Source organism: Belonocnema kinseyi, chromosome 5 (genome assembly GCF_010883055.1).
Source record: "Belonocnema kinseyi isolate 2016_QV_RU_SX_M_011 chromosome 5, B_treatae_v1, whole genome shotgun sequence".
NCBI classification, from domain to species: Eukaryota; Metazoa; Arthropoda; class Insecta; order Hymenoptera; family Cynipidae; genus Belonocnema; species Belonocnema kinseyi.
The window spans coordinates 26,381,518-26,395,737 of NC_046661.1; the positions used below are offsets into that span (position 1 = coordinate 26,381,518).

The following is a 14,220-nucleotide window of genomic DNA, read 5'->3' on the forward strand; positions in this document are numbered from 1 at the left end:
ACAATACGCCAATTAGCACAAATGGTAAGTTCCGAAAGTGCCTACAAGTGTACCTGCTGGCCGCTAGATGGCAATACCGGTTTCATATGTATACACCTGGTATTTATTAGATAGTTCAGAAAATAGATATCGTCCATTACCTCCATTCCTTCTCTAAACCCTGTCTGATTCGGTGACTCGATCTTTGTTTCTTCAACTTCTGTCTTCAATCTCTCCGACAAAATAGTTACATATACTTTATACAGTGTTGGCATCAACGTCACCCCCTATAAGCTTTAACCTCCTCTCGTTTTCCTTTCTTTACTATTGGTATAACTACTCCTTCTTTCCATAACTCTGGCCACCCCTCTCCTCTCCATACTCTATTATACATTATCCATGCCCATTGCTCTAGTTCCTCCCCTCCATATTTCCATACTTCATTTGGAATCTCATCTACACTAGGTGCCTTTCCATCCTTCATTATTCCTAAAACCTCAACTATTTCTTCCCTTTATATGTCCTCTGCCTCATCCCTTTCTCTGCCATATTTTCCTCCCTTTATAACTTTTCTCTCTACTCCTCCTTGCAAATCCAAAAAATATTTCTCCCATTCTACCATTTCAATAACTTAGTTTACTCTTTTTCTTCTTTTTCTATCTTTGTTTACTACCGTCCATACCTCTTCTTCCGTCCTAGCCTTTTCCGCATCTTCCTCAAACCTTTTATTATCTTCCTCTTTCTTTTGTTAACACAACTCAGTATACTCTTTCTTTTTTTCCTATATTCTTTCCCATTACTTTGTTCTTTTCGCCACTTTCTTCATTCCTTTCTGAGCTCCTTTTTTTCTCTTTTCAGTCCTCATCCCATTCACTTCTATTTCCACCTTTACTAACCTCATTTTTGTTTGTGCACTCTAATCCTATTTTTATTTCTCCTATCATTTTTTCCATCTCCTCGTCCACATTTCCCTCTCCCATTTTGATATTTCTGACTTTTTCTCTAAACTGTTCTTTTCTTTCCCTTGACCAATCCCCTTTTCCTACACTTTTTACATTTTCTCCTCTTTTATTCATATTGCTCTTGCTTTTTTGTCCCTATAATGCCACTATTAAGGGAAAGTGATCCGAATCAATATATTCACCTACCTCTAGTTTCTTAACCTTCTATCTTACCTCATCATCCACTATCACATAATCAATTACCGTTCCCCGCATTGAAATCCCCACATATTATCAGCCTACTCTCTTCTTTATTTTCTTCAATCATTTCTTTCATCTCCTCTGCTTTCTCCTGCATACCACCGTTTACATAAACCCCCACTAACTTCCACTTCTCTCCTCCCATCATTACCTCTTCTACTATTAATCCTTCTTTTTGTTCTTTCCTGTTTTCCTTATCTTTCCCTGTTATATATTCATTCCTTAATCCCATCACCATTCCTCCCATTGCTTTGACCTTTTTATTCTTCCCCTTTGCATTTTGCACTTGCCATTTGTAACCTCTTGGTAACCATCCCCTTACTCTTTCCCATCCCTTTTCATTTAGCCACGTCTCCATCATTATGACTACACCCCATTGTGTCAAATGTCTCATAAACTCCCTATCCTTTTTCTCCAATCCTGCTATATTCCAGTAAAAAATCTTCCATTTTTCCCTACTTTCGTTTCTCATCTTTTTTCCTTCCTACTATTTCTTATTTTCCTATCTCCTGTGCTTTCCTCTCCTAGTTTCCCTGTCCTCATTTCTTACTATACGTTCTCTTTCTTCATCCCAATCCCACCACACTCCGTCTATCTGTATTCACCCATACTTAACCCATGTTCTCTTTCCCTTTTTTCTTTCTTCTTCTGCTACTTTCCTCGATTTATATTGCATCTTCCTTTCTACCCATGTCAAATCATCCTCTATTCTCTCTGGACTTCCATATAATAACCTATACTTTGTCATCATCTCCCTCTTATGTTCTCATTTCTTTAATTTCACCAGTACCATTATCTCCCCTCTTCGCACTTCCCTTCCTACATTTCGCGTTTCCACTATCTCTACCTTAGCACCAATCCTTTCTAGTACTTCGTCCACCCCTTTCGTCAGCTCTTTCCCCTCTAATCTTATACCCTTTATCACTATGTTTATTTTTCTTTCTTCCCTCTCTTTCTTTTCTGTTCTTAGTTCTATTTTTCTCAGTCTTTCCATCTCCTTATTCCCACTCTCTCCCCCACCACAATTCCGGTTCGAGCTTTCAAGTTTCTTCATCCAACCTTGCATCTACTCTACCTTTTTATTATTATCTTCTTCCTGCTTTTCTCGGTTTTCTTCTAATGACTGCATCCTGTTTTCTAACTTTTCCCTGATTTCATCCCATTTTTTCATTTCCTTCTTAACTTCAGCCATTTCCCGCCTATTTTCATTCTTTAATTCCTCTCCCCTTTTCTCCTGCTTTTCTTCATAAATCCCCATTACCTCTATCATCACTTCGCGAATTTCCTTCAGTCTTTCCTCTTTCATCGTAACTACACTTTCATCCCCGCTTCCGCCAGCCCCCTTACTATTATCACTCTTCCCTACCAACTCTGCTTTTCCGTCGGCGATCTAAACATCTTTTGATATTTCACGCTCGCCCGGTTATCTTCCTTCTCTTCACTGCTTTCCCTCTCCCTCTCTTCTTTTGCTAAAAGCCTCGATTTAATCTACGCTTTTTGCTCTTAATCTTTCCTTTTCTATAGATTTTTTATACTCCCCCCTTGACTTCCTTTCCTTTATCTCTTCTTTCGGCGTATTGAACACTTTCTGCTCTAGATCTGTTTCTTCCAAACAAACTTCTACACAAATTTGTCTCAATCCTCCAAAATATCTACCTCCCCTTTCTAATCTCACAATCCCTTAATTAATTTCTCAAATTCACACCCTTTTACACACTTCCAACAATCCACTCACCTCAAATTTCCCCACAATATCAGAAAAACTCAGCATCAACAATTCCCACTACTTTACACTTTCATGCCGGAAACGGAAGTACTTGTTTTTTTAGTTTTATTATTAATTTTTCAGTTAAAAATTTAACAATTTTATGGATTTTTTTACCATTTATTATTTCAGTTTAAAATTCATCTATTTTCGTAAAAAATTCATTCTTTTGGTTGATTATTGAACACCTTTATAGAAAATTGGATTCTTTTTGGTTGAAAATACATTTGTTAATACTTAAATTTTAACTTTATCATTTTTGATTTAAAATTGATCTTTTCTAGTTGAAAATTTATGTATTTTTTCGTTAACGATTGAACTATTGTGTTAATTTTTTTTTTTTGCTAAAAAATGGACTGCTTTCAGTTATTAAAAGTTCATGTTTTTTTATTAAATTATTTTTCGTGTTTCAAAAAGCATCTGTTTTGGTTGAAAATAATTTATTTTATCTTTTTGAAAATTCTAATATTTTGTTAAAAAATTAATTTTTGGAATTAAAAAATTTAATTGTATCATTATCGGTTAAAAATGTATTTTTTTAATTAAAAAATTTGTTGTCTTTTTGTATGAAAATTAACCTTTCTCAGTTAAAAATGTATCTTTTTTTAGTAAAAATTTATTCTTCTTGTTTAAAGTTCATCTACTTTAATTAAGAATCAATTTCCTTAATTAAAATCCACCTTTTTAGTAAAATTTCTTTTCTGTTCATATAATATGATTTGTTTAGATAAAGATTAAACGTTCCACTTTTCGTTAAAATTTTATTATTTTAGTAAAAAATTCAATTATATGGTGAAAATATTTTCCTCTTCGCAACAAATGTAATGATTCTATGGTAACTCAGGATTTTAAAACCAGAATAAATTTGAGGAGCAGCTGATTAGATCGTCATTCGTGAAGACGGATGAGCTCGGTTCATGTTCACGCATTTTAGGCTTTACACGAGGCTTTTTCTCTGAGCGTGTCAAATATAAATAAGAGAGATTGAAGAAAATTTTCTTCCATATCCAGCCAAAATTTCAAACATACCATTTCGGCTGGCCTGAAAGTGCTCTAAGAATTTGAAATAAAAGTGAGTTTCATCATTCTTTTAATTTTTTCATGATTTTTTGAAACCAAAATCGGTAAAAGGAATCACGGGCGGGATGTTTAAATTTTCGAACCAAATAGCTGAATTCGCTGTCAGAAATGCAGCGTCTGAATTACAAAAAAGAATGTTTGATTGAATCTTATTTTGTATTATTAACAAAGTTTTATATATTTTTTCCAAAATCTGTATTTAAAAACCTCCGAAAATATATATTATATGTCTGTATACACGCTAAATAAAAAATAAAAATGACGATAAAAATAAAATTTGAAAACAAAATTCATAAACGGGAGAAATGTTTTTATGCAATCACCAAAAATCTCTGAAAAGAATATAAATACATGAAAATCATCTAAAAGTCCGAATGTATTAGTAATTGCATTGCGAAGTTTGAAATAAGCTAAACTGAATGACCTGTATCTAAAAGTGAACTAGGACTCCGCGAGCCAAGCGCGCGGGTGTTCTAGTGAATCTTTTAAATCTAGTCTACACGCCTATTTTAAAATCTTTAAGATCCTTGGAATCTTTGAATCCTGACGCTGAGTTCTGATAGCGGCTTCGGTAAGACATACACTTCGAACGGCAGTGAGATGAATGTGTGCATAAATCTCTCAGATCCAGGTGTGGCGTTTCGTGTTAAGTTTTGGAAAAAGTAAGTATAATTTTCTACTAAATAGAAATTTGATTAGGGGGCAGTAGGGTGGTCCAACAAATTATTTTTGAGCTACAGAGCAAGACCCCCCCCCCCCCCCCCCCCCCCGTTCCCATTTTCGGAGAAAGAAAATTCGCAATTTGTCTAGGAATGTGCAATGTGTCTACGAAATAAAACAATACTAATATCTTTGATTTCCAACTCACCTCACCCTCCCTGCAACGCCCCAAATAAGACACAAAAATAAAAAGAAGTATATTTTTACGTATTATTGTTATTTTTTAGCAATTTCCGTCATTTTTTTCATACAAATAATTACTAATGGACAATTTAAATATTCCCCATAACTTTTTAAAGAATTTTCAATTGTTTAAACACATGTAAATTATTTAAAGAATTATTTATTCCAAAGATATTTTAAGATGATCGTATTTTCTGATTGAAATGTAATTTTTCACCATTATTTAGAGTAGTACGTTTTTCTAAAGACATTGTGGAATTACTTAAATAATTATTTATTGTCTACTTTCAAAATATCTCAAAATTGAGCCAGATATATCAACTTTCTTTTCCAAATAATATCTTATGTTACGCTTTGTTTAATAAATGCGCCATTTTGATACATTAATTTTTATTCTTTATAAATTTCTGTTTGTTTAAACATTCTATATTTGCTCAAGCAGTTCTTTTATAATTAAAAAAATAAAATAAAATAGAACACATGAAATTGTGTTTCTGACTGCATAGTATACATAAAAAATAAATTAGCCCATTTTTAATTGTTTAAACAATAATAATAATTTGTTTAAATAATTACTTTCACAGAAATACTTTTAAAATCGTGAATAATTATATGTGTTCTATTTTATTTCATCTGTTTAGTTATTGAAAAATAAAAGATTGAGCAAATAAAAATGGTTTAAGCAAATATAAATTTGTAAAACATTAGAAGAAATGTATCAAAATTACGTAATTATTCAACAAAATGTTGCATAGGATACCAATTTAAAAAAGTAGACATCTCTGGCTCAATTTTTAGAAAATTTAAAAATAAACAATAAATAATTGTTTAAATAATAACATTATGTTTGCAGACAAATTTACTACTTCAAACAATGACAAAATATTTCATTTCAATCAGAAAATACGATTATTTTTTACATTTTTTGGGAATAAATGATTGTTTAAATAATTTACATTTGTTTAAACGATTTAAAATTGTTTAAAAAGTCATTGTAAATATTCAAATTGTCGATTAGGATTATTCGTATAAATAAGATGGCGGAAATTGCTAAAAAGTAACAATAATATGTAAAAAATGTAGTTTTTTATTTTTGTATCATATTTGGGGCTTGTGGGGAGGGTGAGGGTGGCTTGGAAATAAAAGTTATTAGTATGGTTTTATTTCGTAGATACCCGGCTTCAAAATCCAAAAAGTATGGCACGTTTCGATGAAACCATGAAAAATGAGTTCAATTTTTTGGAAATTCGAAATTTCCCCATATTAATGAAATGGGATTTTGAAGTGCCCGGTAGCACGTGCTAATATTTGAATTTGTAAAAAAGAAAAATTACCGATTTTCTTTCACCAGAAATCTAAACTTGGGGGGGGGGTGTCTTGCCTTCTAGAGTGAAAACAAATTTTGCCATGCATTTTTAGACCACCCTCGGCGGCACTCTATACACATTTAATCAAATGTTTTCACATCTTTAAAGCTGATAAAAGCTGCACCTTTTTTCAAATATTTGAAAATCTTTATTTTTGAAATTGTTGTGAAGCAACATTATTCGGTTCATGAACCTATCCAGTTTATAGCGCTCTCTCCTACATCAAACTTATATTGCATAACTTACCATCTTTAAGATCTTCATCTTTTTGAAGAAAAACGGTATCGTCAGAGAAAGACGCAAGTGTTCTTGGATTAATAATATTTTCTTCCGCGTCTCCAGCTCCTTTATAGTCTTCATGTCTTTTACTGCTCGGATTCATTCTATTTCGTTCCACTTCTCCAGTTCGTTCATCGTTATCAGATCCCGCATAGGTTCCAGCTCCTTCGTGCGGTTAAACCCCCTGAAAAATAATAGCATACAAAAAAAGTTTCAATTTCCAGAGTAATAAAATCCGTATTTCTTTTTTTCGTAATTGGAAGATTAGCACTTTCCACCGGGCACTTCAAAATCCTATTTAATGAACATGGGAAAAATTTGAATTTTCGAAAAAATGAAATCATGTTCCATAATTTTTTTTCCAGCCTATCCTTACCCTCCCTGTAGTTCCCCAAATGTGACCCAAAAATTTTTAAAATACATTTTTATGTATTATTTGTACTTTTTAGCAATTTCCTTCGTCTTTTTCATACAAATGAATACTAATAGACAATTTGAATATTTATCATGACTTTTTACATTTTTCTAAAAACATTATGTAATTACTTAAACTAAAAAAAATGAAATAGAATAGAAAAAATACAATTATTTTATTTCATTTATTTAGTTGAAGAATTATTTTATACAGTCAGAAAAATAATTGTATATGTTCTATTTTATTTCATGTTGTTTGTTATCGAAAAATAAGTGATTGAGCAAATGAAATTTGTTTAAGCAAATAGAAATTTATAAAATTTTAGAACAAAGGTATGAAAATTGTGTAATTATTCAACAAAAGTAGCATAGGATAACAATTTGAAAAAAGTGGATATCTCTGGCTCGATTTTTAGAAATTTTGAAAATAAATCATTCTTTAAATAAGTACCCAATTAAAAAAAAATGTACTACTTCAAACAATAACAAAATATTGAATTTCAATCAGAAAATACCATCATTCACGAGAGTGAAAACTTCAATCATGTGTCAAGGATTAATGAAAAAAAGTTAAGTCAATTCTCGTTGTTATTAATGCTAGACAAATGTTTTCTAAAAATTTGAAGCAATATTATCACACTATTTGATCTGGATGATTTTTTATTAGTAAATAGTCTACGCGATTTTTTCTTAAAAATAGCAACTGCTAAAAATCTGAAAAATTTTTTTTCTGGCACTAAATCATGAAAATGGCAAGATGTTTAAATTTTGTATGTACTTTTTTCAATTGTTTTATTAAAAAATAATATTTCGGGAAAATTCTTTCATGAAAATGCGTATTTGATTTTTAAAAATTTTTTTAGGAAATAAACCTATTTTCAAGCAAAATGTTGGTTATCCAATTCTTTAATGCAGCAGATCAAATACTCTTTTTATTTAAAGTTCGAGAAAGAACAATGGTATTAGAAAAGGGAGAAACTTTCACTATTACTTTAACCACATGGTTTTTTATGGATAAACTTGTACTAAAATGTTTTTACTATCTTAAGGCCATTTATTTCAGTAATATAAGAATCAATTTAGAAAATGCTATCAAATTTATATGAATTCAAGCTGAATAAATAAAGCAGGCTGAATTAGAAATAGTTTAAGTGAACGGAATAAATTGTTTAAATTCAAAAAAATTCTATTACACAAAGATAAATATGATTGAGAAATCTGATCAAGTCTACAAGGAAGGACCTCGAGACAGCCCTTCATTACTAGACAGGTTTTCTTACTGAATTTTGAACAACTTCTATTTTTTGGTCACAAAATAAATTCACTTAATGTTTTCAACCAACAAGAAAAATGTTCAATTAAGAAGGTTAATTTTATACAAAAAAAGACGATTTTGCAACAAAATACATTAATTGTCAATCAAATTGTTGAATTTTTAACTAAAAAGATTCATTTTAAACCAATAATAGAATATTAAAATTGTCGATAAATTAAAATACAAGTTTTAAGTTTGAAAATGCTGTCAAATAAAAAACTGTCTAAAGATTTTCGGATTTTTAAATGACAAGAAATTTTTTCACGAAAAATTAAAACAAAGGTAACCCCTTACTTTTTTCAATTGTGGTAATAGCCTGGGAGCCAGCGACCTTTTTTAGTGACCAAAACCACAAAAGCTGAAAATTTTTTCGAAGCTTTATTTGGTATTACTAGCAAGTGAATGGACCTCCAACTGGCGCACTTCCGGGGGTGTAGCTGTGGCAACCTCCCAAACACGTATAAGAATAGTTTTTTAAAACTAATACCGCAAAAGCCGAAACTTTTTTAACATGTTGCTTATGTTAAAAAGAAGTGAAAAAACGTATCCAGCCGAATTAAGAGTGGGGGATTACGCCCCAGCTTTTCAAGTAAAGATGTAAAAAATATACGCTGGGTAATCTGATAACGCAAAATCTGGAATTTGGTAAACTAATATTTAAGTGAATAACTTAAACGAAAAAAACATTCAGCTTTGTATTTAGTGGAGCGAAAGTGCCCAGCTGATGCAATGAAAGATGTTGTGCATCGGTATGCGCTCGGGCGCATTGTATCTTTGACTGCAACAGCTGGACACTTTTCCCTAACTAAATATAAAGCTAAATATTTTTTTCGTTTAACTTATTCAGATAACTATTGTATTTTCAAATTTAAGCTTTTCTGGTATCAGATGTTATCGTAATGCTTTTCTCAATAAACATAGCGCGTCTATGCAGTTATTGTATGATATAAAGAACATTTAAATTTCCTGCTAGAAAGGAACACAATAAATAATAGGTTTACTACTAATTATTTAAAACTTTTTTAGTATTCATTTACAAAAAACATACTAAAAATAAAAATAAACGTACATGGTGCGCAAGTAGTAAAATAATATATCAACAACTTTGTTAGATTTCGCCTTCTTCGGATGCATCGCCTTCTTCATTATTGCTTTCGCTACGCTGCAATTGATGTCCATCTGTAAAATATCTACATCATCATCATCTGTAAACATATATAACAATAATAATAATAATAATAATAATATATTGAAAGACATAGATGATAATTATATAAAAACTTATAACAAGCAACAACAAAATTTTAACACAAATCAGATTATTAATTATAAAAAAGTTTACTTGCTACACAAAATTGTTATAAATATTATTCGGTTTTATTTTTAAATTAAAATTATAAAGATAAAAATAGAAAAAAAAATATTTACACTGAAATAATGAAAAAAAATGAAATTAGAGAGAAATATTATTATTTTAACCTGCAATAGTTTTTGGTCATCATCGATGGTTATATCTTCTAGGGCAGAGGGTAGCTGATCACCCTGAAACCATTTAAAATGAAATTTTCCCTTGTTCTCATTCCAGCCAAAATCAGTCGGATATAATGCTGTTGGAACTTGAAGATGAGTGTGTGCCCAAATATTTGATATATACATTGCCCGCAGCAAATGTTGGTGTAGCTCAATTTTTTAGGGAGACAGAGCTGATCCGTCGATATTATTCTTTGGTAAACGAAACATGTTATCGTTTCGTAAAACATTGTACGCCTTCAAAAATTTTGCAACTCGTGCTTCGTTGACTTTGTTGATTTTTTTTAATCCACCCTGGCAGAACAAAGGAACCAAATGGAGCCTCTACAAAGTACCCGTAAAGACCCCATTCGGTTCCTTTTTTAAAAACTCAAAAAAACAGCCAGCTCAACTTTTAAACTGTTGAAATTTGGATTCTACGTTAAATTTTCTATTGGAAACTCACGGAGTCATCGCAATACTTTTTTTTGCAGCGGTAAAAAGTTTAAAAAATATATAATATCTATAACGCCTGTTGACTACTACTTACAGATAATACGTTTGAAGTGTAGCAGTCAATAGGCGTTATACGTCTGCTATTATTTTAACTTTTTACCGTTGAAAAAAAACTATTGCGATTATTCCGTCACCTTCTATAGGGAATTTTAACGTAGAATCCGAATTTCAGCAATTTAAAAGTTGATTTTGCTGTTTTTCTGAGTTTTTTTTAAAAGGAACCGAATGGAGACCCAATAGGGTCTTTACGGGTACATACGGCATACATACGACAAATATATTCTTCTGTAATATCAAACGTACTCTCCAACTCGTCGTCTGGTGCGTTGCTTAGTTTGATAAACCTATCGATATATATTTCTGAGTTATGTAAAATTTTATACGGCCGAATTTTTCCTTTCTTGAAAAATGACGGGTTATAATCGCAAACCGTCAGGGCATGAAAAGCCGGCATCGCTGCAATCAATTTATGGCCTAAAGTTTCATACAATTAGCGTTACTTAAGGTACTCATGTTAGAAAGCATTATAACGGCTAGATCAGTATCGGAGCATATTATCGTGTCATGAGCCTCGTAATCTATTTGGCAGACGTGGAAAACGATCTTTGTATCCGCCCCGGTAACAAGCGTTGAATTCAAAAAAATTAAGAATTTTTATTCCTATGAATACCCGATTTTTCCTCCGTCTAAAAATCCCCCAACGAGAACAGAAAAGTGCAAATCCTATTCCTCTCAATCGACTTAATAGAATTTAACGAAAGTATTTATTTACCTATTTTTTATTATTAAATCTTTTTATACCCTACCAAAAAGAATCTTTGAGTATATACTAAAAATTCTTTATGACAAAGAAGCTCAGAGAAATTTTCCACAGGCACTCAGGTAGATATTTTTAAAGGTCCAGGAAGCTCGTTTAAATGGTCTGAAGGCTTTAAAATATCCTTTCCGAAATTGAAATAAGAATACGATCATAAATAATAAGCAGAGAGGCTATCTCAATAGAGTAGCCGACACTCAAGGGTCCTTTGTTAAGCTTTAGCATTAAAATTTAGAAGTAGATTTTTTTTAATTAACTAGTTAATAACCAAGCTATTTCGATAAAGAAAACTCAGAGATTTCTTTGGTAGGGTAACTTAAAAATTCGAAAAATATTCAAATTTATATTTATTTATATTTTAATCATTTATTTAAACGTCTTAAAAATGAAACAAAGAAATCTATGCAAATGTGTGAATTTAAATAATTTTAAGTCTAGAGAGGCAGAGTTGAATTGGTGAGAATTAAAATTTAAGAATTTACATTCCTCATGAAGGAATTAAAACAACTTATTACACATATTTTATGAACTTTTTAGAAGGAATTAAATAAAATCAAAATATGACTACTTCTGAGGAATAAAAAATATCTCTGTGAGGTGTGTTACCGGTACAATTAGAAGCAATTAAATATATTAAAAATACGTTCTCTTTGGGAGAATAGAAAACTGTGTGGGCGTCGCTATGGAAATAGAAGTGAATAAGTTTAGGAGGTTTCTTATTCTTATTGTGATATTTTAGACAGATGGAAAAATCACGCATTCAAAATAATAGAATAATCTTCACTTTTGCGCTGAAATCTAAAAATATGAATTTTTCTCTATTCTAAGCTTATTACCGGGTAGTAGGGATGTCGAAGAGGAATTTTTGGAGCTTAGAGGAATTGCGGAATGGCCACAAAAAAGGAAAATGCGATTAGAAAGAGCAGGTATAGAAAGCATAGTTGGAAATAGAAGGACAGAGAGGTATGGAATCAGTCCATTCGTTCGTACGTTCCATCTTTTTCAATTCACTCAGCAAGTTTTTACACATGAGCAAGATCTTTAAAAATTTGAATTCTCTAACCTTTATCTAACAGAAAAAATAGTAAAAAGCGTAAAATTAAATAATATATGAAATGGTTGGGAGTCGACGATTCTCATAATAGTTGGATAAGTAATTCAATATTATAAAACATGTTCATGTGTATGTATGTGTACATTACATATTTTACTAATAAAGAAATATTTTCCCAATTAAATATGTGGTTTTATATTCACGTATATTCCCTTCAAAATTAGTGAATAAGGGAATTCTACTCCTTTTACTAATTTTTCTTTAATCTTGAACGAATTTTTCAGATTTATTTTACAGATATTTCTCGCATTTCTTCTTCTTCTTCAGAAGAAGACCTTTTTTATGAGTAATTGAAAACTTGTTATATATTTCTAATATTATTTTATATTATAATAATTATAATTTAATATTATAATCATTTTTATGATTTAACTAGTCATAGAATCATCATTTGTTCCTCTTCCCATTTCACAAGTTCAAACGCCAATCATGTGCAAACGCGCATGCTTGAGTGAAGGCATGCGTTTCCGAGCGTTTATCCAAAAATTCTGCACAACCCAAATTAAAAGTAATCCAAGTATAAGCCCTTGAAATATTTCTAATATTAAAAATACTTTATTTTATATAGATACTTTGAAAAATTATTTTAGCTTTAAAATTGTATTACAATTGGAAATAATCGAGTTTGAAAATAGTCAAATAAGGTAAACGTCCCGGTAATCGTGATGCCAGCTTTTATTCTTTTTATTCAATTTCAATGAATGTAAATTTTATTCTATATAGAATATACTAAAAGTAAGTTATTTTTATCATCAAATGTTACATTTTATACATTTTTTTAACAATATCTTCAAATTATAACCAAGTTTCACGATTACTGGGACCGTTACAATTACTGGGACATTCACCTTAAACATTTGTAAATTTGATAATCGTAAAATGAAAAAAAAAATCAGATATAACAACACTTCTATACACAGATTTAAGATTCAAGTGACTCAGTTTGTAATCTTAGACTTAAAATTGTTGAAGTGAGAACATTTAAATTTGCAGTTGATCATGTTGCAGTGCGCTGATTTTTAATAATTTGGCTTCGCATATTTCATTTAAAAGTTTTCACTTGTAAGACCATTTTTTTAAATACTACATATTTTTTAAACTCTTTTAATTTTATTTTTAATAAAAACTTCTCTCTCCACTTTTTACATTTTCAACATATTAAAACAAAATGTGTTACCTTCCAAGTATTTTATGAGTGTTTATTTTTAATGGAAAATATTTCTAGCACGAACTTGTTGCACTTATATACAATTATATCTGTGTGATGCAGTATATCGATTTTTCTTTGGTACTTTATTTACTTATAAGGAATTTCTTTCAGTGATGGAATATTATACAGATGCATTTTATTATTTCCAAAGATGCAGTTAGAGGTATACTCGTATGTTTTACTCTAGATTATTACTTCAACAAAGAAATTGAATTTAATTATAAAAATGATTTTAGTTAAATTTAAAGTTTAACTTTGCAAACGTCAAATTAATTATAACACATAATTTACATACAATTACTAATTTTAGTGAATTTCACACATAATAAAAATATTGTTTTTTCAAATATCGTGTATTTAGAGAGAAAAGGGGAAACTCAGGAAAGCCGGGAAAGACTGTTGTCTCTGTTACTTGAAAAAACATGTAAATAACACAAGTTTTATGTTTGAAATTGAGGAATTTAAAATGCGAACGTTAAAATTTCAATTTGAAACCATGAAAAGTCAAAATGTGAATAATGGCATTTGAAATTAATAAAAAAATTTAAAAACTGATATGAAATACGTATAAGGAGTCTAACTTCGTTTATCAGTTAGATAGGCTGCAAACACTTATGGATTACCTAAGATTGATTTTTGTCCATACTAAACCCAAATTAAATTTAGACATGTAAAATAATTTAGAAATGAAAAAATTATATCCGAATACATATTTCAAGTACATACTTTCGTTATAGTTTCAAAATTTTA

General features: G+C 30.4%; 1 protein-coding gene across 1 annotated transcript in view; it reads right to left on the reverse strand.

Moving 5' to 3' along the window:
* The window catches only part of LOC117173074, a 36,862-nt gene extending 26,787 nt beyond the window's left edge, over window positions 1–10,075 (reverse strand). Inside the window, exons 1-3 of the mRNA XM_033361457.1 lie at window positions 9,784–10,075; window positions 9,374–9,483; window positions 6,543–6,759 (exon numbers count right to left, since the gene is read on the reverse strand). Of these exons, the coding sequence (XP_033217348.1) occupies window positions 6,675–6,759; window positions 9,374–9,483; window positions 9,784–9,960 (372 nt within the window). The 5' untranslated portion in view covers window positions 9,961–10,075 and the 3' untranslated portion in view covers window positions 6,543–6,674. The remainder of the gene's footprint in view (window positions 1–6,542; window positions 6,760–9,373; window positions 9,484–9,783) is intronic.
* Between the last annotated feature and the right edge of the window lie 4,145 nt (window positions 10,076–14,220).